General features: G+C 42.9%; 1 protein-coding gene across 5 annotated transcripts in view; it reads right to left on the bottom strand.

The window, feature by feature from the left end:
- Positions 1-27,483, bottom strand: part of PLCB2 (phospholipase C beta 2) — a 50,561-nt gene that overhangs the window by 11,872 nt on the left and 11,206 nt on the right. For 2 of the 5 annotated variants that reach the window (XR_011097055.1, XM_068683633.1), the window contains exons 4-25: positions 21,227-21,367; positions 20,778-20,857; positions 20,088-20,141; positions 17,491-17,566; positions 16,789-16,889; positions 15,921-16,087; positions 15,559-15,705; positions 15,101-15,258; positions 12,862-12,944; positions 12,379-12,463; positions 10,778-10,949; positions 9,696-9,793; positions 8,926-9,022; positions 8,221-8,305; positions 7,667-7,791; positions 6,452-6,606; positions 5,859-6,023; positions 4,670-4,769; positions 4,283-4,387; positions 3,198-3,283; positions 2,677-2,773; positions 910-963 (exon numbers count right to left, since the gene is read on the bottom strand). Coding sequence is in view for 4 of the 5 variants with exons in the window: in XM_068683633.1 (XP_068539734.1) it covers positions 910-963; positions 2,677-2,773; positions 3,198-3,283; positions 4,283-4,387; positions 4,670-4,769; positions 5,859-6,023; positions 6,452-6,606; positions 7,667-7,791; positions 8,221-8,305; positions 8,926-9,022; positions 9,696-9,793; positions 10,778-10,949; positions 12,379-12,463; positions 12,862-12,944; positions 15,101-15,258; positions 15,559-15,705; positions 15,921-16,087; positions 16,789-16,889; positions 17,491-17,566; positions 20,088-20,141; positions 20,778-20,857; positions 21,227-21,367 (2,431 nt within the window). In the remaining variant the exon portion in view is untranslated. Of the gene's footprint in view, positions 1-909; positions 1,005-2,676; positions 2,774-3,197; positions 3,284-4,282; positions 4,388-4,669; positions 4,770-5,858; positions 6,024-6,451; positions 6,607-7,666; positions 7,792-8,220; positions 8,306-8,925; positions 9,023-9,695; positions 9,794-10,777; positions 10,950-12,378; positions 12,464-12,861; positions 12,945-15,100; positions 15,259-15,558; positions 15,706-15,920; positions 16,088-16,788; positions 16,890-17,490; positions 17,567-20,087; positions 20,142-20,777; positions 20,858-21,226; positions 21,368-27,483 lie in introns of those variants that run through there. The other 3 variants (XM_068683636.1, XM_068683634.1, XM_068683637.1) reach the window with 3 other exon arrangements.

Raw genomic sequence — 27,483 nt, forward strand, 5'->3', positions numbered from 1 at the left:
TAAATGCAAGTCTCGGTCAACAAGTCTAGACTTTCAAACCAGAGCCCACTACACTTCCATATTATGCGATGCCTCTTGCCAGAATACATATTTAATGTAATCATAGTTCTGTCTCATGGAGCATTTTTGTTTATGAAGAACTTAAAAACAAGGGACCAACCAACCAAACAAAAATGCAACCAAAACCAAAAACCAACAACAAAAAAAATCTGCTGCATATAGCAGTTATTTGGCAACACGTCCTGAGGGCAACAGGTTTACTCTTGTGCCTTCAGTTCAATTTTGTAGCGTAGGCACACTGGTTATTAGTGTTTTGTATTGATTTGTACCATACTGCATTGAGACAAAAAAAAAAAACAAAAAAAACCAACAGCTGAACAATACCTTATTACACGTCTTGTTTAGTGAAGGTAATGGACCCATCAAATCTGGCCAGAGCAGAACTTGAGTGATAGCTCTAAACCTCCTACCTTGCTATGAAGTTGAAGTGCAGCAGTGTTGCTGCAGCCTGTGGCCCCAGAAGGCTAATGCTTGAGCGGTCCAAAGCTCTTCTCACTAATCTGTGCTTACAGCAGTGGCTGAGCAGGCATAAGGCATGGACCATGGCAACTCCCAAGTCTCTTTTCTCCTTGAGACCTGCTGTGAGCTCATTCCCAGCCTGAGAGCTTGTCACACACCAGAGCAGTTGTCAAACTGGACAAATGGTGCTGTAGGCAGGGGAAGGGGGTTCTGAGCCCAAGGGATTTAAGTAGTTTGTCCTTTATGCTGGCTACATCCAGCAGGGCTGAGTCAGGCCTTTATTAATTTACAAACAAGTTTCAATTCTATCCTGGTTGGAAATTAGGTAGCAAGGGAATGCGAGATAACTGGCAAGGCCTCAGCCCATAGGAACAACATAAAGGGAGTTACCTGTAATCTGTGTCACTTCTATCACATTTTCATCCTTGGCCAAAGCCATTGCTCCTGAAATCACAAGAAGTTCCTGTTTATGTCCTATCTTGAACCTTTGGGTTGAAAAAGGACAGTAGAGAGCTCATCAAGAACACGAGCCACACAAAGGTTGCTGGTGTGAATAGAAAAGAATTAATTAAGCTACTGAGATGCAAAAGTGCTTGGGAATATTGTTAACAGGCACAGCAGAAAAAGAACAGGATTCTTGACTTTGATGGAGAAAAAAGGGCATTTGGTCTGTAATAACTGAATATTGCTAGTGATGATTTGGAATGTGTTAACTTGCTTTGATTAGTTGAGGAGGATATTTGAGACTATAATGAAATTTGAAGAAACAGATTGCTTCAGTGCCAACATATTTTAAAGGACACTAATTACATTAATACAGCTAATATGGAAGAAACACTGATTAGCTGTCAATTACTACACAATAGATCAGAACAGAATGAGTTAATCTAAGTGCATGGTAGAGGACATGCTCTTACCTAACTTGAAATTACTCTATCAATCAGTTTGGATTAGAAGCATATTAAAGGAATGTTCCCTCTGGCACTTTCACCAATATATCTTTAATGTTTGTTGGTTTGTTTTGCAAGGCCAAGAAGGTGCCAGTATGAGAGGAACAAACAATGTGAGATCTTTCTCTGCTACTCCGTATTTGAACAGAGTAATAAATGCTTTTTATAGTAGTAAAAAATGAAAGAGACTTTGTCTCTTGACTTCTGGTCAGGCAAATCCATAATTATTTTTTTTTTAACTCATGGCTGAGCAGAGTTATATGGCTTTTGCTCTCATTATGTTAATAGGTCCCCATTTGATCTAGTGGTCAAAACTGGACTGTGCTCCATTCACAGTCATGCAGAATGCCAGATGTGGGATCTGCTTACTCTGAACATGTAGTGCATCTTATAAACGAGTCTCATGATGAATAAAATTACCAGTCTATATGGCTCCCCAAGTATTACATAACAGAATGCTGGTTTAAGTGCAGTTTCAAAATGTAGAGTTTTCAAAGAGATCTGAACATACTTAAAATGTCAGAAGTCAGAGCGATCTATAGAAAAAGAACCTTGAACAACAAAGAGGTGAAGAGCAGTAAGGTGTTAAGTGATAGAATCATAGAATCATAGAATATCCTGAGTTGGAAGGGACCCTTAAGGATCATCAAGTCCAACTCTTGACACCGCACAGGTCTACCCAAAAGTTCAGACCATGTGACTCAAGCCAGATCTTACGACCTTTCTCTCACAAGCATCCAGAACTCCCATGTCTTTGCTCAAAATTAAAGTCCAACCTCCAATTTCACACTTGGGATGAAAAGCTACATCTCTGCCACAGACCACTTCTCCCTCGATTCCCTCCTAAGGTAGTTACCTCCCAGGAAACAGTGATAGTAGCCCAACAAGTTAGCCCCGACTTGGAGAGAAAAGACATTCATGCCAGTTGAGCCTTCAAATTGATTCCTAGTAATCCTAGTGGATATCAGGGATTACTTTTTTGTTGTGGGGTAAAAGCAGTATACACGTCATACCCGCTCCTGCCACAACAGTCAAGGCATACCTACACCTTTTGCCATTAATGACAAGCATCAGAATTTAAGTTGGTGACTTTGCTTGAGAGGTTCTGATCCTGTTACCAAGGATCTTCACCTTCCAGCATGCTTTCCAGCCATGTGAGTGTACAGGCTTTCCCTTCTGTAAACTCATCCCACATCCACAGCTTTACCTGCAGGTCCATTTGCAAAAAGGGTGCTGAATTTCCCAGTGGACTCTGGTATCCCATTACTTTCAGCAGATGGGAAGTTCCTCTGCATGTCAAGCCTCTAAAACAGAGATCAGAGGTAAATCAAAGCACAGCAGATGGAAACTGAGACCATCAGATTAGCAAACAAAAGCTGTAGCAAAGACACACAAAGCTGTTGTATGCTTTCTCCCATGTTGGACTAAGGAAATCTGACTGTTTCACACCGCTAAGACTCCTTCACTGGCAGTGGTATTAAACTAAGAGAACTAAAACAAAAGAAACTGTAGCAACGTATGAAACAGCCTCTGAAGTTTCTCCCACTGCTGTTAGTCTCTGACACTTTCCACTTCTACACTGAGGGCAGTTCTCTGCCTGCCTCTGGCTAGAAACAACAAATAGACAGCCTTGTTCTAGGTTAGGGGAAATCCTGTTGGCAACCCCTCTATTTCAGGCTGAATTCACACAGCATATTTTAGACAATGACAGAACTTGGGAAAACTTACCTCCACGGAGCCATCTTTTAGCTTAACTGACTTCTTATCTTGCAGACTGAAGAACTTAATTGGGTTGGAGAGAGCAATAGTCAGATCTAGAAACAAAAAGGAGGTCTTTGCTTGGATTATCGATTAACTCGCAGTACTCCGATTTTTCTTTCCTTTTCTGGCCTAAACTGGGAAATTGTGGAGAAGGGATATTTTGTATTTTCTACTTGTAACAAGTTTCTCTCTGACCGCACAAAGGGAGGGCACTGTCTTTACCTCAGTCCTATTCTACAGTGAAGGCTCACAACTGATGTTTACAGCCAGCTATAAGGAGCTGAGAAGAGTGTATTGCTCCCAAAAGCTCCAAAGGCGAAGACTGCCAGCTTGCACACCTCCCTGCTCCAACCCTAGTTCAATCCTGTATAAAACTGATATTTCTTATGAATCTGTGTTAAAACCTTCAATTTCACTTGATTTCCCCCATGAATAATGTTCCTGTATATGAACACAGAGAAGGAGAGAGCAAACACAAGATGCCTGCAGTTGAAATCAAAGTATTCACAAGAACCTCTGTGTCCGATGCCATCAAAATTCTGTGTGGCTTTGTTCATGATTGTTAAAAGGCTTTCCTGTTAATACCTCCAGGGGGTTGTTTTCCTCATCTATTTCTCTCTCTCAATCTGTTTGACCATTGCCTTTTTAAAGGAAGATCTCTGTATTCCAGTAGCAGCAAAAACCTCCCCTCTCTTTGTACAGGGAGGAACTTTTCTCCTGTGCTTCCTATGCAACCCTTTCTGTAAAACCCTATTGCTGCCAGTCCCTCACAGTCACCTCTGCACTTGGAAACTGCTCCGTGCCACTGTGCAAACGTAGTACATGCACCATGGTCCACACAGGTAACAGGTCACAATAACAGCACAAGTGGCCACCTCTCTTCAGCTAAAAGCAAGGGTGTGACAGGATGATGGTATGTTCTCAAGTCCCACTCTGACAAGGAATTAAGGGTGCAGTGGGAAAGCACCTCCACAGCTGGAAGAATGCTTCTAGATTTGAGAGCAGAAGACCAGAGCACCCCCCCCACACACACACACACTAATGCATACTACCTGCCCAAGCATCGGGAACATAATCCTTTACTTCCAGGTACACAAATAGAGAAGGCATAGTGAGTGGCATGTTGCTTTCACTGCGGAGACAAACATGGTGATAGCCTGAAAACAGAAAGCAGAAGAGGTAAGCTGACACAATCTCTCTCCCTTTTCGTCTGTGTACTCCAACAGTAAAATGGTCTCTGTCTACAGGAGGGCATTGTGAATATATTAAGGCATTAAACCAAGTCTTTAATAGGATGAATTGAAGGCTCTACTGCCTACAGGTATATGCTACACCACAGATTAATTAACAAAATTAGCAGATGTCCATATTTTCTTCACCAACTTCAAATGGATGGATCTCAAGGTTACAAAAGTTGAAGGGATTTCCACAAAATTTACCTGAGTGCACCGCAATAATGGGAATGACACGATGACCAATGAACTTCCCTCCTTCTTCATAAGCCACGATTTTTAGAGATGCGAGCTCAGGCATCATGATCTAAGGAAAACAAAACAGAGTAAGGCAACTATGTTCTGATCTCTAGTAGCATATTGGGTTCACTAGGTAGAACTTTACTCTTTTCTACTTCCAACAAAACAAAGCCATCTCTCCAGGAAAGTCATCGTCTTTTTCCACAACTTGCAATTTAAGGCTGCAGTTTGTCACAGACATAACTGAATTTACAAAAACTCCACACAACACAGGCATCTCAGAGGAGAGACTTCAGGAGGGCAGGCTGCCTAAAGAAAGAACTGTGCAATAAATCCACTGAACTAGCATTTCCACAAAGCAATTCACCAGAGAAGGAAATGAACTTGGAAGGATAATTTAGCAAGCTTGGTAACTTTGCCATAAGAGTTGCTTCATCAGCCTCCCCCATTTCCTTCTGCCATAAAATGAACTAAAAATTATTCTGTCAAAACTGTAGCTTGAAAAGTGTTTTCTGAAATGAGGATAATATTTATCTACCACATCCCAAGTAGGCTGAAAATATCTGCTATTTCACAGCGTGCTTGACAGAGACGAATTGCATAACATGTATTTTGCCTTTGTAACTTACAGCAGAAAGGCCAGAGCTTACTATCACCTTTGACTTAACCTCCCCCCATGCCCTATAACTGAACTAGTGACCACTGAATTCTTGAAGACAAACAAGGCAGCTTTCTGTCATCTGGCACAGCTGAAAACCTCCTGCTGGTCCCATTACTTGTCCTGTACGTCTGCACCAGATTTACAGTTTAACCACAGACATTCAGTTCCTTTCATGCTTGAAGTCTTCAAAGCTGATTAGTGAATTCAGTCTAAAGTGTTTCACAAAGGGGAGATTCTTGATACCTGTTATTGCCAGAAATGTTCACAGCTCCCCTTATCCATACCTGGAAATCTTCATGGGGAGTTGTTTTGGACAACATTATTTGGGTATTATCTGAGGGTGCAACACATAACAACTCCTTGGTGTGTCTAAAGCTAATGACTGAGATCTCCAGAAGAGAGTCCCTTCTGTTGTCATTGACCTCTCAAAGCAGTGCTTGTGACCATCAGGATCTGTAAAGATTCTCCGTCTAAATGGCTATAAAATGATACTACCTTTTCAAAAACAAAAGGCTCCTCTTTCCATACAGGGTTAATGGAATTGGCAGTGGAGGTCAGTTTGGTTCTGTATTTGCGTTTTGTGTCCCGTGGCAACCCAAACAGCTCTACTTCCACATATGTCTTCACACTACGGTCTGAGAGGAACTGACCAGAAAGTATCTAGAAACAAGCAGAAACATAATTAGCAACTGCTGAAAAGAATAAAACAAAAGAACCCACCCATACCCTTTAAGGCCCCCTCCAGCCCCAAACATCTTTTCTGCTGCAGCTTCCAATCCACATTAGGCTTTTCTTCGCCCGTGTTTCTTGCTTCAACACTTCTTCCAACCTCCTCTCTCCCCATCATCACAGCCTTGGCTTCTTTGTGTGGCAGATGCTAATTTTCCATTTTCATGTGATTATGATTAATTTGATATAGTGAAAAGACTGGGAGTTGCCATGGTAACACTCTCCCACAGGACTCTCTGGGTTCATTTGCCACTAAGAACCCTACTGGGTAATAAATAGAGGGGACATACATGCCAGTTATACACGTGGTGACAGCAAATGGCTGTCAGGGGAGGAACAGCACCACAGTTTGTACTTGCCGTGACAGACAGGGTACTTGCCACCAACACGTCAATGCGGTCCACAGAGAAAGGGTCAAATGGCTTGTCTGGACGCCGCATGAATTCATGCTTGAGCAGATAGCCACACTGGCCGTTGAACTCAAACAGAGCCATGTTCTGCTGCATGGGGACATCTGAGGTACAAACAGAGGAGAACAATGAGAAAAATTACTGTGGGACCTCATCAGATGTCTTGTATAGTACGCATGAGCTGAAAGATGCTGTACTTTTATAGTTTGTGCTAGCCAAGGGTTCATAAAGTCCTTTCAAAAACTAATTAAGCCTCTCAGCACCCTACAGGGAAAAATATTGCAGCAGCTGTTATAAGAAAGGTAAAGTGGTTTGCTTATGATTGCACCATAAATCATGGGTAGAACTAAATTAAAACCTACTCTAAGAAGTACCCACTATTTTGAGTGTGAAGTAAATAGTTGTCTCTACTCCTTCCTCCTGTCATTTTGGGCCTCCTCTCAGTCCATCTCCTCTGCTACTTACTGTCTTGTGGACAGTGTCTTGTGGCTTCTGCATCTGTCTTCAGTAAGATACACTCTTTGTAACCAATCTATCACTCTCCCTTTTTAAGTAAATTGTTTTTTTTCTCCTACTGATCCTATGAAGTCTCTTACACTCTTTATACATGAGATAGCAAAGAAGGAAGAGCACTAAAAAACACCATTATCTGGAGGCTTTTCTATGTCTCTTTCTTATGTTGGTTGTACAGCAAGGAATGGCCTTCCTTTCCTGCCCAGGTCAGTATACTGGAAATAATAGGACAGACAGTCCAGTCCTGTAGCCAGATGGAGCTATGCCTGCTGCCTTGTAAAAAAGGAGGCAGCTTAGGGGAGGCAGGAGCTTCTGGTGCATCCATACAAGTTATTTACTCTGACATCATGTTACAAAACAGCCAGACATGGTACCCAGATACTGGATGACAGCAAGCCTGTGTATGTGTGCATGCACAAATGTATAGGACAGACATCACAGACACTGCATGCCGAGTTTGTGCCGGGCCTAGAAAAGTGCTTTTGGTCTGCAGGAGACTCAGGCAGAAGAGCAATACTTTGGGAACAAGGCACACAGAGTAAATGCATTCAGGGAAACAGCGGTCATAGGAAACAGCAGTGAAGGAAGAGACAATGAACATGAGCACACAGCTTCACCCACTAAGAAGCTGGAGGACAATGGGACACTCACCCATAGTCTGGAAGTTCAGTGCCACCATCTGACAGCCAACATTCCAGAACATCTGGGGCATGTAATTAGAGGAGTCCATCCGGGTGCCTTTGGGGTAAATCCGGCTCATCTGTCGCTTGTTGTATCTACATTTGCTCTATTGGAAACAAGTCTGGAGCACTCCTTGTGTACCCTGGGGCTAACTCATGTATTCAGATTAAAGAGTTGTTTAAACTCTTCTACGAATGCTCAGAGCCTTCTAAAAAGAGAGGCCCACGCAACAACAGGCTCCTTTCCCACATCCCTTTCTGTTTTAAAGCAAACAGCTGACAGTCTTGGCTTTTACTACAGCAGCATACAAGAATCTGCCAGCAATCTCTGTGAACAGCCCCCCAGCACACCCTGGAAGATCCCGTATCTCTAGCACCTGCACTCTTCATATCTTTGATGAAGAGCTTACCAGGTTCTGAAACCAGAAAGCCAGTTGGACATACCTTAGCCTTAACTCAAGCTTCATATTAGCTCCCATACTCCATATGACCAACTACCAAGGGCAAACATTACCAAAAGGATACTCTACAAACTGCATAGGGAACTTGGTTAGCAGATCATAAGCCTTCAGTTCCGTGAAGGAAGAGATGACATAACTCCGGTTCTTCTCTAGAAACAGGAAATAAGAAAGTGTTTAGACAAAGGATGCACGCAGCTCCCAATTCTGTGTGTAGGGACCAATGGGCTCAAGAAGCACTCAACCTGTTTATCACCACTTTCTACCAGCTACTGGTTTCTATCAAAGCAATTTACCTTTCTCTGGTCCAAATGTGGTGACAGTTTGGAGGACCCTATTTTGTATAAAGAAATTGCATGCATTTTCAGCATTTCAGATATTTCTCTGTCACCAGCCAGTGTCCTAATCACCACAGAAGAGGAAGGCCAGTTTCATACATTAAGAAAAGCTGGGCTGAATCCTGCCCTCAGAAGCAGCAAAGCAAGATCACATAGATGTCATTAGCCTTAAACTGCTGCTTTTCATTTTCATTGATGTAACTGAGAGCAGTATCTGACATATCGTTGTCTTTTCCTTATCAATTCCTTACTACAAGGAGAAGAACAGAAGGAGAGTGTTTGTATTGTACATATGTTGTGGGAGAGAGAGAAAATGGCACGAAATAGGTTCAAGCAAGTCACAAAAGAAAGTGGAGAAAAGCAGCATTTGAAAGCCGTATTCTCCTGGTCAAATGGAAATACTCAGGATCCTGAAAGGACTGAGTATGACTTACGGGCAGAGACTTCAAAGGAGTCAAATTTGATAGGCTGTATGTAATTAACCAGGCTGGACATTTCCTCATACGCTGTTACTTCCAAACCAGCAGTGCCCTAGGCAGAAAAAAAAAAAAAAATAGAAAAAACACACAAGAGAAAACAGATGAAACCTTTTCCAGAGGTGAAACAAAACACACCTGGGTTTCACATGCAATGAGTTCCAATAGCTGCCCTGACCAAAGCACACCAGTTTCTTTGGCTTCTTGATCTAACGATTACATTGTGGGCAGCATTGTCAAGGGCACACTGAATTTCTGGGTAGCTTGGCAAAAAATGAAACCAAGACATACAGAAAGGTATCAGTGCATAAGAAGTCTAGGACCTCTTTAACCTCTCAAAACATGGACTCTGGGACAAACCTGGGACATTTTTTGCCTCTTATGAGTGATACTAGGGAGAAGGAAATGGGAAACAGATCTTTTCTATTCAAGGCATTGCTGATCTGCTTCTTCCCTCTTCTGCAGCAGCCACTTCATGTTTCTGTAACAACTTTTATCACACTAAGGCTGAGCCTCTCCAAACACCCTGAAGGCAGATGTTTATCGCCAAATCATGCAGAATATCAGAGTCAGAAATTATACCTCTTCAGCTATATCTTCTATGCTATACTTGTCATAGCACAGGTTCACTTCCCTTTGCATTCTGGAATTAATCTCCATTCAGTGTGGTCAGGCCCGAAAAAGAAAATAAAACCACAGAAAAGGAAGAGAGACAGTAGTGACAGTACCTCATCTGACTGCATCTTTTTAATTTCCTCTTCATCCAGGTTTCCCAGCTGCTCATCCTCTTCCTCTGGTTCCTCTTCAGCCACATCGCCTGCCCAAACTAAGCGCACACAGCCCACATCAGTAGTACTTAGCCAGTAGCACATGGAGACAAGACATTGTGGCTGCTCACACAGCCTCCGGCTCTAACTCTGCTGACAGGGAAGAACTCTACAAAACCTCACAATCACATCACACAGGAACAAGAGTGGAATATCATATCATTATTAGCCAAATCCAAGTATGAATAGGCCAAACTGGACTAACACACCCAAGAGACCAAGTCATTCTTCCTGCAGGCCTCCCAAAAGTGATGATCACAATGCTGTTTTCCCCACCAAGGTCACACACATTTGTGGGACTGAATGTCTGATTTCTAGCTCCTCTGTAGGAGCGCACATGTTGTCTTCATATGACTTCATGAGCTCCTGCCATGACAGGGACTGTAAAATTCACTGTTGTACCATTGGTAGAACTCTCTACCTGAGTCCAAGAGATGATGGCCTTGAGACTGTGGGAGGAGGAGGATGGGAGGAGAGTAGGGTCCAAATGTCTTATAGACCTTCAAGAACCTCAGTGTGAGGACCAGTAATGAGAGGTGCTAAGCTGGACCTCATTCTCACCAGGTAGAGGTAGACGATCCTTTCCAACCCAAACTGTTCTACGATTCCATTATTCTATGGTGAATTTGTAGTTATCAGAGAGATACTGGTGGTAAGAAGTTACGCACTCTTCCACAAAAACAACATGTTAGATTGTGTATCAATTAATTACCAACCCATGCAGCCATATGCCTTAGAGTAGGCAGAACTGACTGATGGTCAGGGAATTAAGTTGGTTGTCTCTTTTGGGTTGGAATGAAGTGTCTGAAAATATTCTGAAGATTTAATATGTCTTCCAAGCTTATACTTCGTGAGATACCTGAATGAATGACTGGTATCGTCTTGCCTCAAGCTAGTATTGGGTGATTTCGAAGGTCTCCAGCAGGCCAGACTTGCTCATCTAGCTATAGTAGTAGTAGTCCCGTTTTCCCCTTTAGACATACCAGTATCTTCAGCATCCATAGGGGCTGGCTGCCCAATGATTTCTGGTTCCACATTCCTCCCTTTCTTCAAAGAATTCTGCCTCTTCCCAGATACAGATTGTTTCTTTTTGTTCTTAATCAAGATTTTCCCTAAGAGATCCTTAGGACTTGGCAGGGGAACTCCTGGCTTCAGCTGCAACAGAGAAACTTCATACTGAACTTTCATCTCAAAGATAGAATTTGAAACACTCAGCAGTCCTGTCCCTCCCAGTGCCGTTCCTCTGGCCATTTACTGGTGCATGGAAACATCTCTCATCCACTGTATAATTTAATTTTTCTATCTGCTGGCTCATCCCACTATACCTATGCAGATTTTTCCTAAGACTTCACTTTCCCGATGTCAGTTTCACACCGGCATTTTGTACCTTTCAGTCCTTTCAAGTTCTGCTGCTTGTGCATGCTGTTTCCAGCCACCCATCCTGCACCACAGCTAAAAAACCATCTACATGTCCTGGAGGCATCCACACACCTCTGGCTTTCAAATGCCACCTACTTCTCTCATTATCCCAGAGCCTCAGTCCTAGATCAGCACTCACACCATATTTAAACTCTCTGCCTAAGGCAGATTTGAAAAAAAAAATCCTGAAGTAGGTGGGTTTGTGTGTGTCATACAAAGATGTGTGACTCAGACTGTGCTTCTAGACCTACACTCCCTGTACAGATAGCAACAGGCCTATTAATAATTTAGCTAATAGAATCACCCTTATCTGGTTCTCTCTCCCCCCCCCAGTTTCTCCCCATTGCCTGGACATGAGTCTGAACAGGGGGCAACTGGCAATTTGCTCACTGCTTCTTTTCAGCTCTTCTTTTGATCTCAGTGCTAAAGGCAGATGCTTGGACTAGGTGTTTTAACTCCCCTCTCCCCTATTTAACAAAAAGGAATTGCCTCATACTTTGCAGAACACAGGCACTGCCCATTATTTGTAAATCACTATCCATTCGCAAGGCAGCTGAAGTAGTGGTGTGCATAAGGATCACTGAAAACACCACCTTCTCCACAACAATACCTGCTTGCACAAGCTGTTGACTAGGGTCAAGCAGAGCAGGAGCTTTATTCAGCTGTTCTAAGCGTAAAGTTATGCATGTCACTGACCTGCCCATCTATGCCCACAAGGGGATATTTCCAGGGTGTGAACAGGGATTTAGAAGCATTGGTAGGAAGAGTCTGAAATGCTACTAAGCCCTTGTTCCTGTTTCTTTCCAAAGCAATTGCTGGCAGACAGATCTGAAACTATACCATGTACGAAAATATACTAACTCATCTTCGTACAACCAGTATAGCTTGATCACCCAGAGCTCAGTTTCCGAAGTCATTCAGGTGACAGTGCATTAAGAAAAGAATCAGGCAAACACTTAGAAAAACCTCTGTGACTGCAAGGTCTTCCCTCCTCTCTCCGTGTTGCTCTCCACTATGAACCAAGCTCATTTACCTCCTGCACCCTATCTTTGTCACTGTCCTTCTATCTGTTGTGGCATCTCCTAGCACCGGGACTGACCACGTTTTCAGAAAGACCTCTCCACTAATCCAGCTTCTTTAACCTCCTTCCCCAACTTCCACTTACTGGGTATTTTTCCAGTGGCTCTGTCAGCAGCATGTCTCCGAATATGGTTCGGCAGTACTCAGCCATCTTTGCCTGCTGCTTGGGCCTAGTATACAACGAGAGAAAACAGGAATGAACAGGAGAACACATGCCCAAATCCAGAGCCTAGCATGAGCAACCATCTTGAGATCCACAAAACTCTACCCAGAAAACCATCTCTTGCCTTCTCACATTTACACGTATCCTGAAATCCCTTTCCAGGCTTCTCATTTTTTCATACTCTGCCACACCAAGTTAAAAGGTTACACACTTGTGGTTGCGCTCACTCTGCAGTTTATGTCTCACCTTTTGCCTCTGACCCCCTTTCAATTGATGCAAAAACCTCTAACAGTGTTTCATGTCAGCTCAGGCACTCACTTGAAACCAAGGAGCCCTTGCCTGTCTGCTCTGGACAACAGAGAACACAATTCTCCCACATCTGGTCCCCAGTCACCAGACACTCACGAGTCCACGTGGTTCTCAAAGGACAGGATGACAGGGTAGAGAGATGTTTTAAAAGCACTTTCTGCAATGGCCTCAATTGCATCCTAAAGGAGAGAGAATGGTCACAGAGATGAGGTCAGCAATCACTAATAGCATATCCATCTCCCCACTAAACTAATCCCCAAGTTTCAGATCTCCACACTCATCCTTGTCTGGGGGTTCTTTTTAATGTAACTAAACTTCTCTGGCAAGAAAGTGAGAGATGTCTTCTCTTTCATAGCTGTCCAGATTTCCAGCTCCAATCTTAAAGCCCTATAATTCTCTTTCACACAGCTGAAGTCAATAGTTTGCATAAACATGAAATTGAAGACCTGAAACTCAGTTGTTTTTTTCCTTACATGGCTTAATGTATCCAGAAATGACAGAATATCTAGCAAGAGAGGCAAGTCACTGCCAGATGCACTTTCAATTGGTAGAGAAAGGTATACACAGCACCATATTAAACTGCCTCAAACCTAATTTACGCTTACCTCTGAACCTGTCCAATTTTCTATCATTTCACCTGCTCATAAAATTCTTCTGTCTAGCAGCAGAGAAAACTGGAATGTTCAGTCACCAGCAGCGCTGACATTTCAAATGCAAATACCATGGAAACGTTCCCAGCATTAATGATGAAAAAATAATCGTATTTCCCCCAAGTCCCTGTTAAGCTGCCGCAAACTTTTCACTATTTTCTTCCCTGGTGCTGCTAATTGACATGGTAAAGAAATGTCATTTGTTCCTCTGCAATTACCTCCCAGCTTTTACTCTGGTGTGTTTGTGCACTAACTTCACACAGTCCATGGCACTACGACACACAGGCTGCAAATTAAACAAGGCCAGGTTTAGCACCATGACTTCAACCTGGGCAACCTCCTTCCTCCTTAAAAAACATTCCCCAAACAATTAAGCAGTCCCCTACTGCCCCCCCAAATCCTGGTTCAGCAGTGATTTTAGCACTGAGGGGTGCTGCCCCCAGCAGCTCCTCCATGGACCACTTGGACTCTGCCCAAGAAACCTCCAAGGTTCAGAGGAGGAGAAACTACAAAAGCAGCTGTTAAAAGGCCACAGGCAATGGCAGAAAAATGGATAGAGGTGTGGAGGGAAACATCTACACATTATGTAAAACTAAAACCTGGGCATATGTTGAGTTAACAGGTTATAATTTCCTTGAGGTACAGTCACATGTTTTAGCAGAACTCTGCAATTACAGCAGCTACAGCTGTCATTATTTCTCCTATCCGTAGTGAACTGCTGTGCAAAATGCAGCAGTGCTATTACAGGATTTGGGAAATTACCGACACTGAATAAGACAATACCTCTGATCATTACTAAGGTTGTGGTGTTTTTTTCCCCCACACACATAAATATTTTAGTACTAGTGAAGCGTGGGAACTGGGGGAAGATAGGGAATAAGAATAAAGATAAAAAATAATAAAGAGTGACTCTGCCTTTTGGCAGCTGCTCTATAAATGAGGGCAGAAAAAATAAGTGTGGTGCATTGATTTTTAACTGGTGCATTGATGTTTGTAACTTCTGTGGTTAAACGCCCTAAATTTTCAAGGGAGAAGTAGGCTTTGGACTGTGCTTCTGAAGCCTGGCAGCTGAATCCTTGGGGAATATGTCTGCCCAGCATGCTAGAGAGCAGTTGTTCCCCTGAACACATTCCACACAGTCATGTAATTAGGAAGTAATTAGAACTTTTTCCTCCAAAGCACCACTATTTGAGAATGTAAAACACACAAACCTGCTGTAGAGCAGTTAGAAAATGAACTCATTTTAAACATTTTTTTCTAAAAGCCACCTTGATTGTTTCTCCAACTTGCATCCATCCATAAAATCCACCATCCTCACGCAACTTTCTATCCATACGTCCATCTTGCTACACAACTGCGTGTATGCAGGCACACCTACTCAACTGTCTCTCCATCACTTTTACTTGACTGCCTGCGTTTCAGTCATTCCTTCATCTTCATCCAGCTAACAACTTCTCTGGTGGTCCTCCCACTCCAAAAATGTACGCAAACTCCAGTCTATTGCATATTTGCTCATCTTTCATTCTACCTACACATTCATTCACTTTGCCATCAGTCTTTCCCTCTCAAACATTTTTGCCCTCATCCCATGCAGTTGACTGTTACCTCGGTCAGCTAGCCTCCTTGAGCCGAGATCAGTTTAAAACCAAGCAGGACTAAAAGTGAGGAGAAGATTCTTTCTGTACCTTGAAGAGGATCTCAGTTGTCATGGTGAACCCATGAGTGATGATCGGCTCCTCATCTGGGGGACGGCCCTTCCAGCAATCCAGCTCTACGCAGCGACAGCCAGCCAGCAGTGTCTGGCGATACATTTCAGGAGACGAGATACCAGAAAACTGACCAGCTGCAGGAGAGCACAAGCAGGGAGGCTCTTTAGCTATTCGTGTGGGACACTTTCTGCATGAACTAGAGCAACAGAACTCTGCTGTCTTTGAGCAGGTGTGCATGGCAGAATGGCAAGACGTTTTAGGTAACAGGGTGACATTTCTTCTTACACAGCATTTAAGTGTCAAGCCCCTTACTGTGCTTTACAGCCCTCAGCCCTCCAAACTTCAGGGTAGATGCATCTGTCAGGATCATTCATCCATCCCTGGTGATGGTACATACCTGCTGGAGCTGAAGCAGATTCTGGAACTGCCCATACCTGTTAAATACGTGTTGTGTGATGAATTGATGAAGTAGTGTGAGAGTGGCTGCGTCATGTCCTGGTACAGCACCAATTTATCTAGCGCTATCACGTTGTTCTCAGGGCCACAGAGAAACCAGACCATCCCCTCTGGAGACAACTGCCCTACATAGAGAACAAAGATGTTAATAGTACTGAAACAAAATAGTTCTGGCACCTCGTCCCAGTGCACTGCAACATAGAGGTTTGTGAAAATCAGGCTGGTTGTTCCCCTGGGAAAGCCAGGATAGCAGAAGGTGTGACATCCTCTACTATTTTCATGCTACCTTGACAGCAGGACATGACATAAAAACAAGACCTATGGGCCAAGCAAGACTCACCTCTTTGGATGTTAATCCCACTGGGCTCATATTTCTCTATCAGGCTCTGCACCTGCTCAGGTTTTGCTGGTGGGAAAAGGATGTCATTGAGGCGAGAGTCTCGCTGCTTCTTGTTGATGAACTTTGCCAAGTGTTCCTTGGTCATGTAGGGTTTTGCTTTTAAATGGCTAAGGGGAGAGAATTATAGGGGAGCAGAGGTAAGGCTTGTGTACTACTCAGAAAACTTCTCAACAGATTGGTCCTTGTTCAGGTTAGCAATGGGCACCCAGTTCTCTGGGCCCAATGTTCTGTCTACATTCCTTCCTGTAGAAGACACTTCCCTCTGTGGCCATTTTTGTTCCTTTATATTCTTCTTCCTAATTAATGTGCTACTGTTAAGAGGTTGTATAACGGAAGAAGAAAGCATAATTTGAGCCTCTGACTTGAATTCTAAAGGTAACTGAATTTCAGAACACATTGAATACTTGACCTATGAAATTAAGTCTGTTTAAGAACTCACAGGTTTAGCTACTTGAAAAGAATTCACTAGCTACTGGCAAAGCTCTCTGGTTCTAATGCTGTACATGGTCTTGTCTAAGGCTAGCCACAAGCAGTATCACATTAGCACGATCTAGTGTTGACCTGGAATCAGCCCTTCTGATAGTGACTATTTAGAGCCCATGCAGCACAGTGACGCCTGATCCCTTTTATCAGGGTTGTCAGTGGAAGAGTAAAGTGCACTGGCACTGTTTTGTGACATGGGTACCTGCCTTTATAGGCAGGCTTGAGAGCAGCCAAACAATAAATGTAGCAACCCCTCTCCCCACCTTTTTGCCTATCTTTTGCCACAAAAGATCAAGTCCTTTTATGTGGCTTGAGGGAAACTTACTGTGAGGTAAATATCTCATCAATCTCAGGCCGTGGACACAGATTCATGAGGAAAGTTTTATACACAGTCTCAGGGAAGTCCTCTGGATTGATGGCATCATTCTGAGAATGAAAGAAAGACATGTCAGTACCATTAACCCATGATGGTTTTCACCTCTGTTAACACTCAACACCCCCAGTCCAGCACTCAATTGTGAAAAGGCAAATAAGCAACTGGAACATCTAGCAAGGTGTTTAGGAAAGAGGAGATGGAGTGGAGAAACATTATAATGGCCTACTTCAGAACAGACAGTTATTTTAACTGTCCCTTGGTGCCTCTTGTGTGATAAGACTAGTGCGTGGTGAACTGACAGGAACTGTTAGAGTTCCAGATTGTACTCTGCAGGTTGGTAGAAGTGCTAAGAGTAACCGTGAGACCTGTTGCTTCAAAGAGCAGTGAAACAGGCAGAAGGGAATGTGCTGTTTCTTGTGCCACATAATGCAAGTGACAGAGCTGCAAGTGCTATTGCTTTACAAACAGTAAGAATTGATCTTAGCAGGCCTGCAGTTAAGGCAAGGTAGCTAGCAAAAGGACAGGGTTTCAAAGCAATTTAAGAGCATCTGGGTGACTGAAGTTTTTAAAGCCAAGGGAATCACAATCCGGGTAGTCAGAAAGATTTTTCTCAAGCTAGAGAGATCTTTGGGTACCTAGTAAGACCCTTACCTTGCCTTTTGGAAGATGACAAGCACTTAATGCTGCTTCCACCCTTTTCCTGTCTGCAGGAAACATCTGAAAAATACTAAGCAGACAGGGAAAAAAAGAAACCATCACCACAGGAGTCAAGTCAGAAAGCCTGGGTTTGGGTGGCTAGGAGCTGCAACCAGAGTGCAAGGCATTCAAAATGCACAACAAAGGAGACCAACAATAAGACTATATACATGAACCAAAGAAAGAAGGCAGTGTTTCTCCAAGAGTACCTGATGGACCAGATCTTATAAGCCTATGGTTGATTCTCTGACTGCTGCCTTAATATAGAAGTTCTATATTTTTGCACAGGGATCTAGAAGAGCCTTGTTACTAAGCTGCGTCAGCTTACTCCCAAAAGCATTGCTCACTATCCTTGCCTACATCTCTTGGAGGTGCCCTCTTTGGTAGCTGTTCTCATGCTACAAATTCCCCATACTTCGTCCCACAAGACATTACCAATGCAGTAGCTGGCACTAGCCAGCAATAAATTTGTAGTCAAGACAATATTCCAAAATAAGCAAACAAACATTGTACATATTTGCTGGTTTAGAAGAAGGCAAAAATTTCTGTCCTGGAAATCAAAGGCTTTCCGTGAATTCAAGGAACAAACTCATTACAGAGGAAAAGAAAAAAACAACAAAGCTCATCTTCAGTTTAGAAAGCTGGGTATTGGTCTACAGGGTAGAACTCACCTGGTCAAGCCTTTGGCTTAAAGCAGCCTCTGCTGTATTACGGAATATTAACATTAACTGAGCTCTCCCTAATTTCAGAATATCCCAATCAACAACAATGAGGTCTCTGCTGTGGATAAATTTAAATGTCAGATCTATTACACTCCTGGCATCACAGCTGCTCAACGACAAAAATGGAGAACAAAAAGTGCCAAACGTGTTGACAGGTGGAAAAGTGCTCAACTGGAGCTGCAGATGATTTATGCAAACTCAGTGCATGCTGGTTTCTCGAGCAGCCCTTTGCAAGGCAAAAAATGCAGCACTCTTGTTATGCTTCAAAAGGGATTTAAATGTCAAAAGAGAAAGGCAAATAAATGTGGAATTAAAAAAAACAATCTGATATGAAGTTCTGAAAACCTTGCATACACCTGCACCTGGAAATGCTGAATATTTTTATAAATCTGGCTCTTAATCCAGACCATTTTAAACAACTAATGCTTTAGATGATAAGTCTGTTTTTCTACTCTGCCAGAAAGAAAGACCAGGGCATTGAAGAGGGGTACAGGCTGCACCAGACATTTTTTTAGCTTATTTCAGAAAAATAAGCTGCTTTCTCTCTACAGTAATGCTACCTTGCTTGCATTTTAAAGATCAATTTAAAGTACTCTTTCCCTAGTGTGAGTTATTCATTAAAGAGCTATACATTTTTAAAAGCCCCTTGATGTGTACACTGGTTTCTGGTAGAATGAAATTCTACTGTTTTGTGGTTTAGAAAACAAACAACAAAAAATGTTTATTGTTGAATAATGATCAACCATCCAGGAGCACATTTAGCCAGCACAGATTTAATGTGGAATCGTTATGCAATATAATACACAGTAGGTAGTGTATTTATTACAGGTGATTAGCACTTGCCTCTTGTGACGCTGTAACACAGCATAAGCTTAGAAGCAGAGCGGTTCAGAACTTTCCCGTGAATACCCATGAATGCACTCACTGCAGGTCCTTGTTCTTAAAACAAAAGATAAATTATGTACCTCAAAGGGAATTCAACACTGCATTGCAGCTTTTTTTTAGTCTATGAGTTAATCGACATCAAGAAGTCACAGGGTCAGCCATGGAGTGATCTGACTAGGGAAGATACTGAGGGACACAAAACCAACTCTACATTTATGCCATGCAGTGCAGCGGAGAAGTAATAGGTCCATCTTTGCTTCAGCAAAGCAGCATTGGCTTATTCTCATGGCAGCCCTACCCTGATGAACAAAGCCAATCCTTGTGGCTTGAGCTCAAATCTACCCTATCCTGTACTTGAGCCAGCTTTAACAGCTCAGTGGTCTGTCCTCAGAGGCTGTTTCCTTCATGCAGAGTGAAGATGGAAGGCAGTGGAATTACGCCAGGGGAGAATAGGTATAGCAGTCGTCCATGAGAACAGGAGTGAAAGCAATGGATCCCTACTTCAGGCTATCTGGAGAGTCAAGCAAAAAGTTCTCCTGTAGGAACGATACACATACAGAACTCATTGTATGAAATCTCAAATAAGTCTTACAAGTCTCAAAACTCAGGTTTGCAAAACAAATCCCCAGTTAGAATTTTACCAAAGTTGCTTAGCTTTGGAAGTGAAGTCCATGGCTGTTCAAGACAATTTCTTTCTGTAGATGAAGGAAGTGGTCACAAAAGGTCTCCTTTCCAGACCCAAACTATGTCCCAGACCCCTCACTGGGAGGAACCTAGGTGCAGCAGGACCTCATGACCTGAATACAGAGGCAATGGCCTTCACCTCTTAGGCTTCAGTAGGCAGCTGAAGCCACTGAGCTACCATCCTCTTACCAGCTCCTCTGTCTTTACTGTCTTTAATTGAACATACAACAAAAAACAACCAACCAACCAAACCATACTCACTTCCTGACAGGAATCTTTCCCTCTGCATTAAGCTGCATCTTCAGTTTCACCAGGCTGTGAAAAAAAGAAGTCAAGATGATTAAAATTCACTTGTACAGTCTGACAGATTCTGTTAAGGAAGGAGCAAAAGAGAAAATGCAACTGCGAAAGGAAACCAATGGTTAACTGGAAAACGGGGTCCTGCAGACTGTGACCTTAACCTCAAGACAGAACCTATTCTCACTTCTTGGGAAAGAGAAACGGGCAAATTGTAAGAGAACTGATATCAGAATTATTCCTCTGAAACATATGACATAAATATGAGATAATGGTATCCTACTGTTCCTTAGTGATCCCAGGCTGCCAACCAAACAGCATTACAGACAAGAAAAAGAGGCAGCACGTTGCTGGGCCAAGCACTGTGACTGTGGGTGGGTGGGGGATATTTGAGGCTCAGAATTTCAGTTTGTCTAATACCACCTAATACCATGTGTGTGTTTGACTGGTACTGTGGTACCAGTCAGTTGTCATACAACAGAGGACCCATTTACCACCCCCTGCCCTGTGCCTTAAGGCTCCCAAGTTGAAAAAAGGACTCATTTGGAGACTGCCCAAAAGACTTGGAAGCTAAGAAGCCTTTTCTTTCTATTAGAGACAGAAAGGGCAACAAATAAGTGTTTCAGAGAACAATGTTTGTCAGAAATCACTTACATTTTCTCCAGGAAGGTGTACCGAGAAGCGTTGTATGTGAGGGGATTCCGAACAATGGCCATAATGTCTTCTGCCCAGCTCTGGAGAAAAAACAAAGACACAAAGTGGAGGTAGTTGGGCATTACAGAACTGTATGAGTAGGTACACCACGTTGAATATGGAGAGGGCATGGACATGTCCTGATACTGCTGGGCTACAAATCCCAACTGCACCCTAGGCCTGGCTACACCACCTTCCTACTGCCTATGCATACCAGCAGCCGAAAGTTTTCTTACTGAGTCATCTCAGCTGTCTATTCATACAAAGCACAAAACGACACACGTGAACAAAACCTTGCTGGTAACACCGACAGAGTTCAGGCTCCCTGTCTTCCCTTCTTCTTTCCTGCTCCCCCTTGAATGTCCCAGCTCAGTGTTTCCCAGTGCTTCCTTGCCCTCAGGTCCTCATACCTTGCCAACATTTTCCTTGTAGGACACAAAGTTATGGAAAGTGAGGTCCACCATGTCAGGGCCAGATACAATAGTCAGAGTCTTAAGCAGAAAGGTGCTGTGAGGGTAATCCAAATTAAAAACTTCTCGGAGCTTCTGGCACTGCAAAATAAACAGAACAGGTCAGGACAAGGGAAGAATGAAGCAAACTGCACCTGAAAAAAAGTGAACAGGACCCAACGCAAACATTGACCCAAATCCACAGCAAGCTTTTTGGCATTTGCAAAATTATTTGATGCAATCTTCCTTGTCTTTCCTTATTTTTCCTTTTTATTCTGGAGCCTGCATTACCTTCATCCTTCAAGGAACAACAGTTGCAACCAACATCACTGCACAAACATGCTGTTTTGGTCTAAAAAAGTACACATTGGAGACTGCTTTGAAAGAAATTCTTTGTGAATCTTCAGCCTGAACTTGAAGAGAGGCAGATAAGTATTTGGTCTGCCCGTACTAGAGGTTCATAACCAAGTTATTACAGAAAGCCACTTGTGAAAACATATGCTAAGAAGGTATTTTAGATCAGCATGATACTTCTTGCTCCCTCCACCACAAGAAAGGTGGTGGTAGGGATCCCAGAAGGTCTACAGGGTTTAAGCCTGGTTATTGCAGACAGAGGCCCTCTCCTTCCAAGTGACATTTTCTGCAAGTTGTCAGTTGCTAAATTTATTTTTTCCATAGCAATTGCAATGTCCTACAGCAATGGCTCACCAGAGATTTGTTAAGTATAAGATTCATCCGATTAGTCATACTCGGATTTCATCACCATATGAAAGTATTTATAGAATCCCCTTAACTTATTTAGCATTTTCTTCATTCCTATGGAAGGCAGCACTAAACCAAGGTATCCTGGAGTTACACTGATGGTCTCTTTTTATAACAAAAGGATAAAGTTCCCGTGTCCTCAAATAAAGCACAGCAATTTATTATTTGAAGTGCAGGATAAATCCACATCGAAGCAAACAGGGAGGCTGTCATCTGCTCTTTCAGAAACTAAGAGCAAAATTCACAATCAGAGATTCTTAGAAAGGCACGTCATTCTCAGAAATTTAACTACAGCTGGAACCTGAACTCTCATCGTGTGCACGTGCAGTTAGACACATGGCTGAGTTATTTCATTTCAACAAATAATACCCTAACATCACTAATATCCTAACACGTTAGAGTTAGCACATCAACCTCGGCAAAAGAGCTTTTAGCTAAATGACTTTACATGCTTGCTATAAATTTAGAGCACTTAAAGTCAGCCACTGCAGCTCAGCTCCTGTTTAGCAACTCGTTAATCTGCTATTAACTGGACTATGTCTGAACCTTTGCAAGATGATGAAAATTAACTTCCAGATCTTTCACGAACCTCAGTTTAGCCAAAACCAATAAATAAATTGAAACAAAAACAAAAATGAAACAAACAAAAAACTCAGATATACAAGCAACTGTTTTCATTCCAGCCAGCGTGATTCAAATGCAAGCAATTGTTTCTGCTACCGAATTTTCTCGTTACATTTGGACTATGATAGTTGAAACCGAAACGGATCAGCTTCAGGCATTCTCATATGCCTGCACTGTCTCAGACAGAGAACTGCATATATATTTTATAAGGAACTACGCAGATTTTTTTTTTCTACTGCATTTTTCTAAATTCCTGCAGCATCTGCAATTTGGACACACCTGCTGCAAGCAGGCATCTTTAGGAAAAACAAAATGAGCTGGATTATAACTCAAGACCATCCAACTGCTGTCTCTCACTTCACAGATGCCTCTCCTTGGTGGTACCTGAAACCTGTGTGATCCAAGTATATTTGGAGGGAAAGAAGTGGGAAGGCAGTCAGTCACCCAGACAATTTGCTTATTTTCTAATAGCCACAGGGTTTCAGAAATGTGTCATTTTTGCACTGTAAGCAATTTTTCTCTGCAGAAGTGAACAGCATCCACACACCCTATCACACTCACAATGACTTCTTGATGGAGCTTGCACATTTGATAAATGGCAAAGTGTCAGGATTTTAGTCTCAAATTTAACTTCATCTCGCAAACCCAGCGGTATTTGTTCAGCTTCCTTACCTCTGGTGTTGTAAATTATATGAAGCTAAGACAATGGAGAACTTGTGGTTTATGCTGAACTCATTTCCTGTATTTGTTACAAATCGGCTCCTCCCTCCCCTTCCGTCTCTGCAATCTGGTGGCCCTTGGCTCTCCCGCAGCCATTTCTGAGCAGGATGTGTCCCTAGCAGGCTGAATGCTGTACCAGGGCTTCTGCCCTTCTTGCTGTGCTCTGCCAGACAAAACTTGATGTGTGCAGTGTTCAGTAATGGCCTGACCATCCTCTCAGAGCAAGCAGCTGATGGTTTGCCTTGCCCTATAGAGCTCCCTAGATACTTTATCAGTTTATGACACCCCCTAACACCTCTGTGGAGTTGTTAGCTTCGTTGTACAAGAAGCAAACTGAAGCAGGGAGAGGAAAAGAGAGGGAAGGATGATCTTCTTAGGGATCTAAATTGGGTCATATTTTCCCAGCAATTATTTCCTGCCTAGCCTTAAGCAAGTCACTCACTTACTTTGTGCTGCCTACTTTACACGAGGATTATCTCCCTCATGGGATAAATGCAGTGATGTTAGCATAACACCAAGCAAAAATGGGGAGAGCGGACTGTGTCCAAAGGCACCAAACCTCGTGCCATGTTTTCCTCTTTCATAACCTGTATTCCTTCAGCGCTTTGTGCTGCAGCTTCACTGGTAATCACGTAATGCCACACTGCAGGTGGACATAAAAGAAAAGAAGGAATTGGTATGTGGAAAGCAGGACAAACATGTTAGCTATGCAAATCAGAGGAAGGGAAACACAGTTAGGAAATCCACTTAAAAGAAAAAAAAAAACACACACACAAACAGAAAACAACCAATCAGCAGAGTGGCTGAAATACAGAATCAGCTTTCATTTCCCTTCCGACCCTCCTGATTTCCCTAAAATCCTGATCTCAAAAAAAACCCACATTCATAATCCAGAGAAAAACAAATTCTCATGCAAACATAGACAAAAAAACTAGGCTTAACACAAGAGATGGAAAGAGTCTTTTCTCTGCTTGAAGCAGGATACAGCCAAATGCCAGCCAGGATTTGCTACAGCTGCACGCACTTGCTGCACAATGACAATTCTGTGTCCCCGTGAAACACGTTATGTGACGCAGTGCTTGTGGTATTGGAGAACACAACTAGAAAACACAAGCAAACTCTTTCCCCCTTACATTCTTTAGGACAGCAGTACCAAGCCAACAAGAAAACCTAAGCAAGAGATCTGGTGCGTTCTCAAAGCTGTAAGAAGAGGAGTCAGAGAGGTCACGGTGAAGAGCAAACATTCCCCAGACTCTGGTCACTGTGCCCTGTCTAGAGGGGAAGGTGGTCCTGGGGACTGAAAGGTTTTTGGAGAAGGAAGGTCTTGTCTGGTCACTCAAAGGGAAAGGGAGCACCAAGATTATCCTACTGTCTTTGTCTCTTCAGGTAACGCTCGTGTTCTCTCCTTGGCAGATCTGTGGCACTGTGGGAGGCAGGAGGCTCGTGGCTGAGCTGCTGCAGGGAGTGCTGGTGGCACCTGCAGCAAGCATCTCAGAGAGACGAGGGAGAGAAAGATGCACAGATGAAGCACCTCACTGCTCTTATCTACAGGAGCTGGAAAACACAGCAGCACACAGATCCGCATGGCACAAAATAACCCACAGCCTTCTGGAATGAAACAGGAACAGACTGTGAGGGAGAGATCCAGGCTGTGCATCCTCAGTAACTTCTGTTCCTGTAGTCCATAAGCTCATGCTGCAGAAATGTGGGAGAGGCAGCAAAAGGGCCCAGCATGGCAAAAGGACATTTTTCTGATGTGGCTGTTTGCTTTTGTGTTTGTTTGACCCCCCTGCTCCACCATCAGTTTGCGAGCCAGAGGTTTCTACTTGCTTTTCTCATTCACATGTATCAGTTTGTCTCTGTACAGCTTCTTAGTATCATCACTCTTACTCCGAGGCCCAAATTTCAGACCTTGTTTAGGTCCATCCTGGGAACTGCGCTCACACCCATTGCTGAATGCAGAGCATAGCACTTGAGGTGATGTTAGATGCCCAGAGATGCTTTCTCTAACGCTGCAATGCAGCAAAATGACTGACAGCCCCCAACCTGGACATAGCCCACAGCTCAGCACTCTGCTCATCTCTGAGCAAATTTGAATGCTCCCTACATGGGTGGTTCCTAAACACTGCAGGTTCCTACTTCATTGTCCAAAGTCCATGAGAAATACCTCATATATGTTCAGCTCAGCGTCCACATGTCTAGATTCAATAGCAACAATGTGTGTAGGAGGACGAAATTGTATTATAATAATGAGCAATAGCGAGAAAACACAACTTTTGTTTTTATGAAAAATTATACTCATTTCAGAGCCAATGCCTTCTAAAATGTCTAAACAAAACCCAAGACGTAGCCAACAGCTCAGCAGCCTGGTCTACAGCACCATGTATTTTGGTCTTAATTATTACATTGTGCAAGTGTTCTAGGGTCTTGGTGCACCAGAAGAAAACAAAATGGAGCAGCTGTTATTGTTCCTTGTTACTCAAAGAAAAAACACAAAATTGCATTGTAAATAACATCTTGATCTGCTTTGGCATGCTGCTGAACTACTTTCAATAGCTTTTTATCTTGTCTCGTTTATGTTAAAAGTCTGTACTAATTCTTATCTTTATTGCTCTTGAACTTGTGCCAGAGTTCATTCTGCCCTGTCTCTCTCTCTCAAAAAAAAAAAAAAAAAAAAAGAGAAAAAAAAAAAAAAAGAGAAAAATAGCAGCAGAACATTTTGAATAGCTCTCAAAAAAAAAAAAAAAAAAAAAAAAAAAAAAAAAAGTAAAGGGGGGTGAGAAGGAGAAAATGCACACACATAGAAGAGGTCACAGGAGGACTTCAGCATGCTGTGTGCATGTTTATGTGATAACATGCCAGGAGGCAAGGGCTCCAGCAAAGCAAGAGGCAGGAACAGAGAGCCTTTGCTGAAAGGGCACAGCTGTTCCTCACCTTCAGGCAGGTTTAGTTCCCTGAAGTTTGCTGCCAGCTCTTAGCTACTTGTTCCTTCTTGGATGTTACACTCCTGTCTGCTCGACGCTCCCTAAGCACCCTGCAGTCAGAGAGAAGGTCCCACCAACCCCTGCCTCACAGCTCACAGGGACAACGCTGGGACCCGTACTGGTGAGGGAGTGCATGTAACAGCAGATGTTTTCAGAAATGGTCTTCTGCACAGAGTCCTTGGTGTTAGTCTTCTTGCTGTGCAAAGACAAGTTACAAAGAAAATACAAAACCTTTTCCTTTGAATTTTCTTTGCAGCAGAATGTTACTGTCCTGAGTACCTTGTAGAAGAAAGCACTAGATGCCCATGGTAAAGTACTGCCCTTCCTGGAAATTGCTTTCGGCCATGATTCAGTAAGAAAACTGAATCACATGCTTTGTCTCACAGAGGCCATGGATTTACTATGGCTGGTGTCATTTGCAAGGCAGAGGGAAAGGATGCTTGATTTGGTATTGCTTGTATCTGAAGCTCTTCTAACAGCTGTGATCTGGTTCTCTTTGTCTTAAATATCAACCATTAGCCCCTTCACTTCCACTTTTAGCCAATAAGATGAGTAACTGTCTATTAATTTCAGCAGCTATATCCCACAGCCATTCCAAGCCATTATTACGTAACAGGGGAGACCAGCACATTCTTTCATTCTTCTTCCCTTCACTTCTCACAGATCTTTCTCCGCTTTGTCACACCACTTTTCCATATTTATACCTTTTTGTAATTATGCACCAGAGCTGGATGCACTATGGGGAGGGTGTGGTGATTCTTGTTAAGAAATTTTTCACTGCTTTCGACATTTCTTTGAGTGTTCTCAAATTCTGTTCTCCAGAAAGCCAACTGAATACACAACTGAGGACTTCAAACATGCTCTGTAAGCAGTCAGGATAGTACAGCTGTATGCAAACTGGACATTTCCAGGACTGGATGGCACATCTCTCCCAACACTTTGGTTCAACACCCACACAAGACCTCCCATCATCTCATAAGAGAAATGTGGATAAGGAGCCAACCTAGTGCATTTTATAAAGTGCTGTCAAAGAAATACCAGAAAATCTCCTGAAATAAAAAGATGTTATATTAAATGATTTTAAGATGCAGGACTCAAAAAGCACTTCCAATTTTCACAGCAGAGGTT

The sequence above is a fragment of the Anas acuta genome, chromosome 5 (genome assembly GCF_963932015.1).
Source record: "Anas acuta chromosome 5, bAnaAcu1.1, whole genome shotgun sequence".
Classification (NCBI taxonomy): domain Eukaryota; kingdom Metazoa; phylum Chordata; class Aves; order Anseriformes; family Anatidae; genus Anas; species Anas acuta.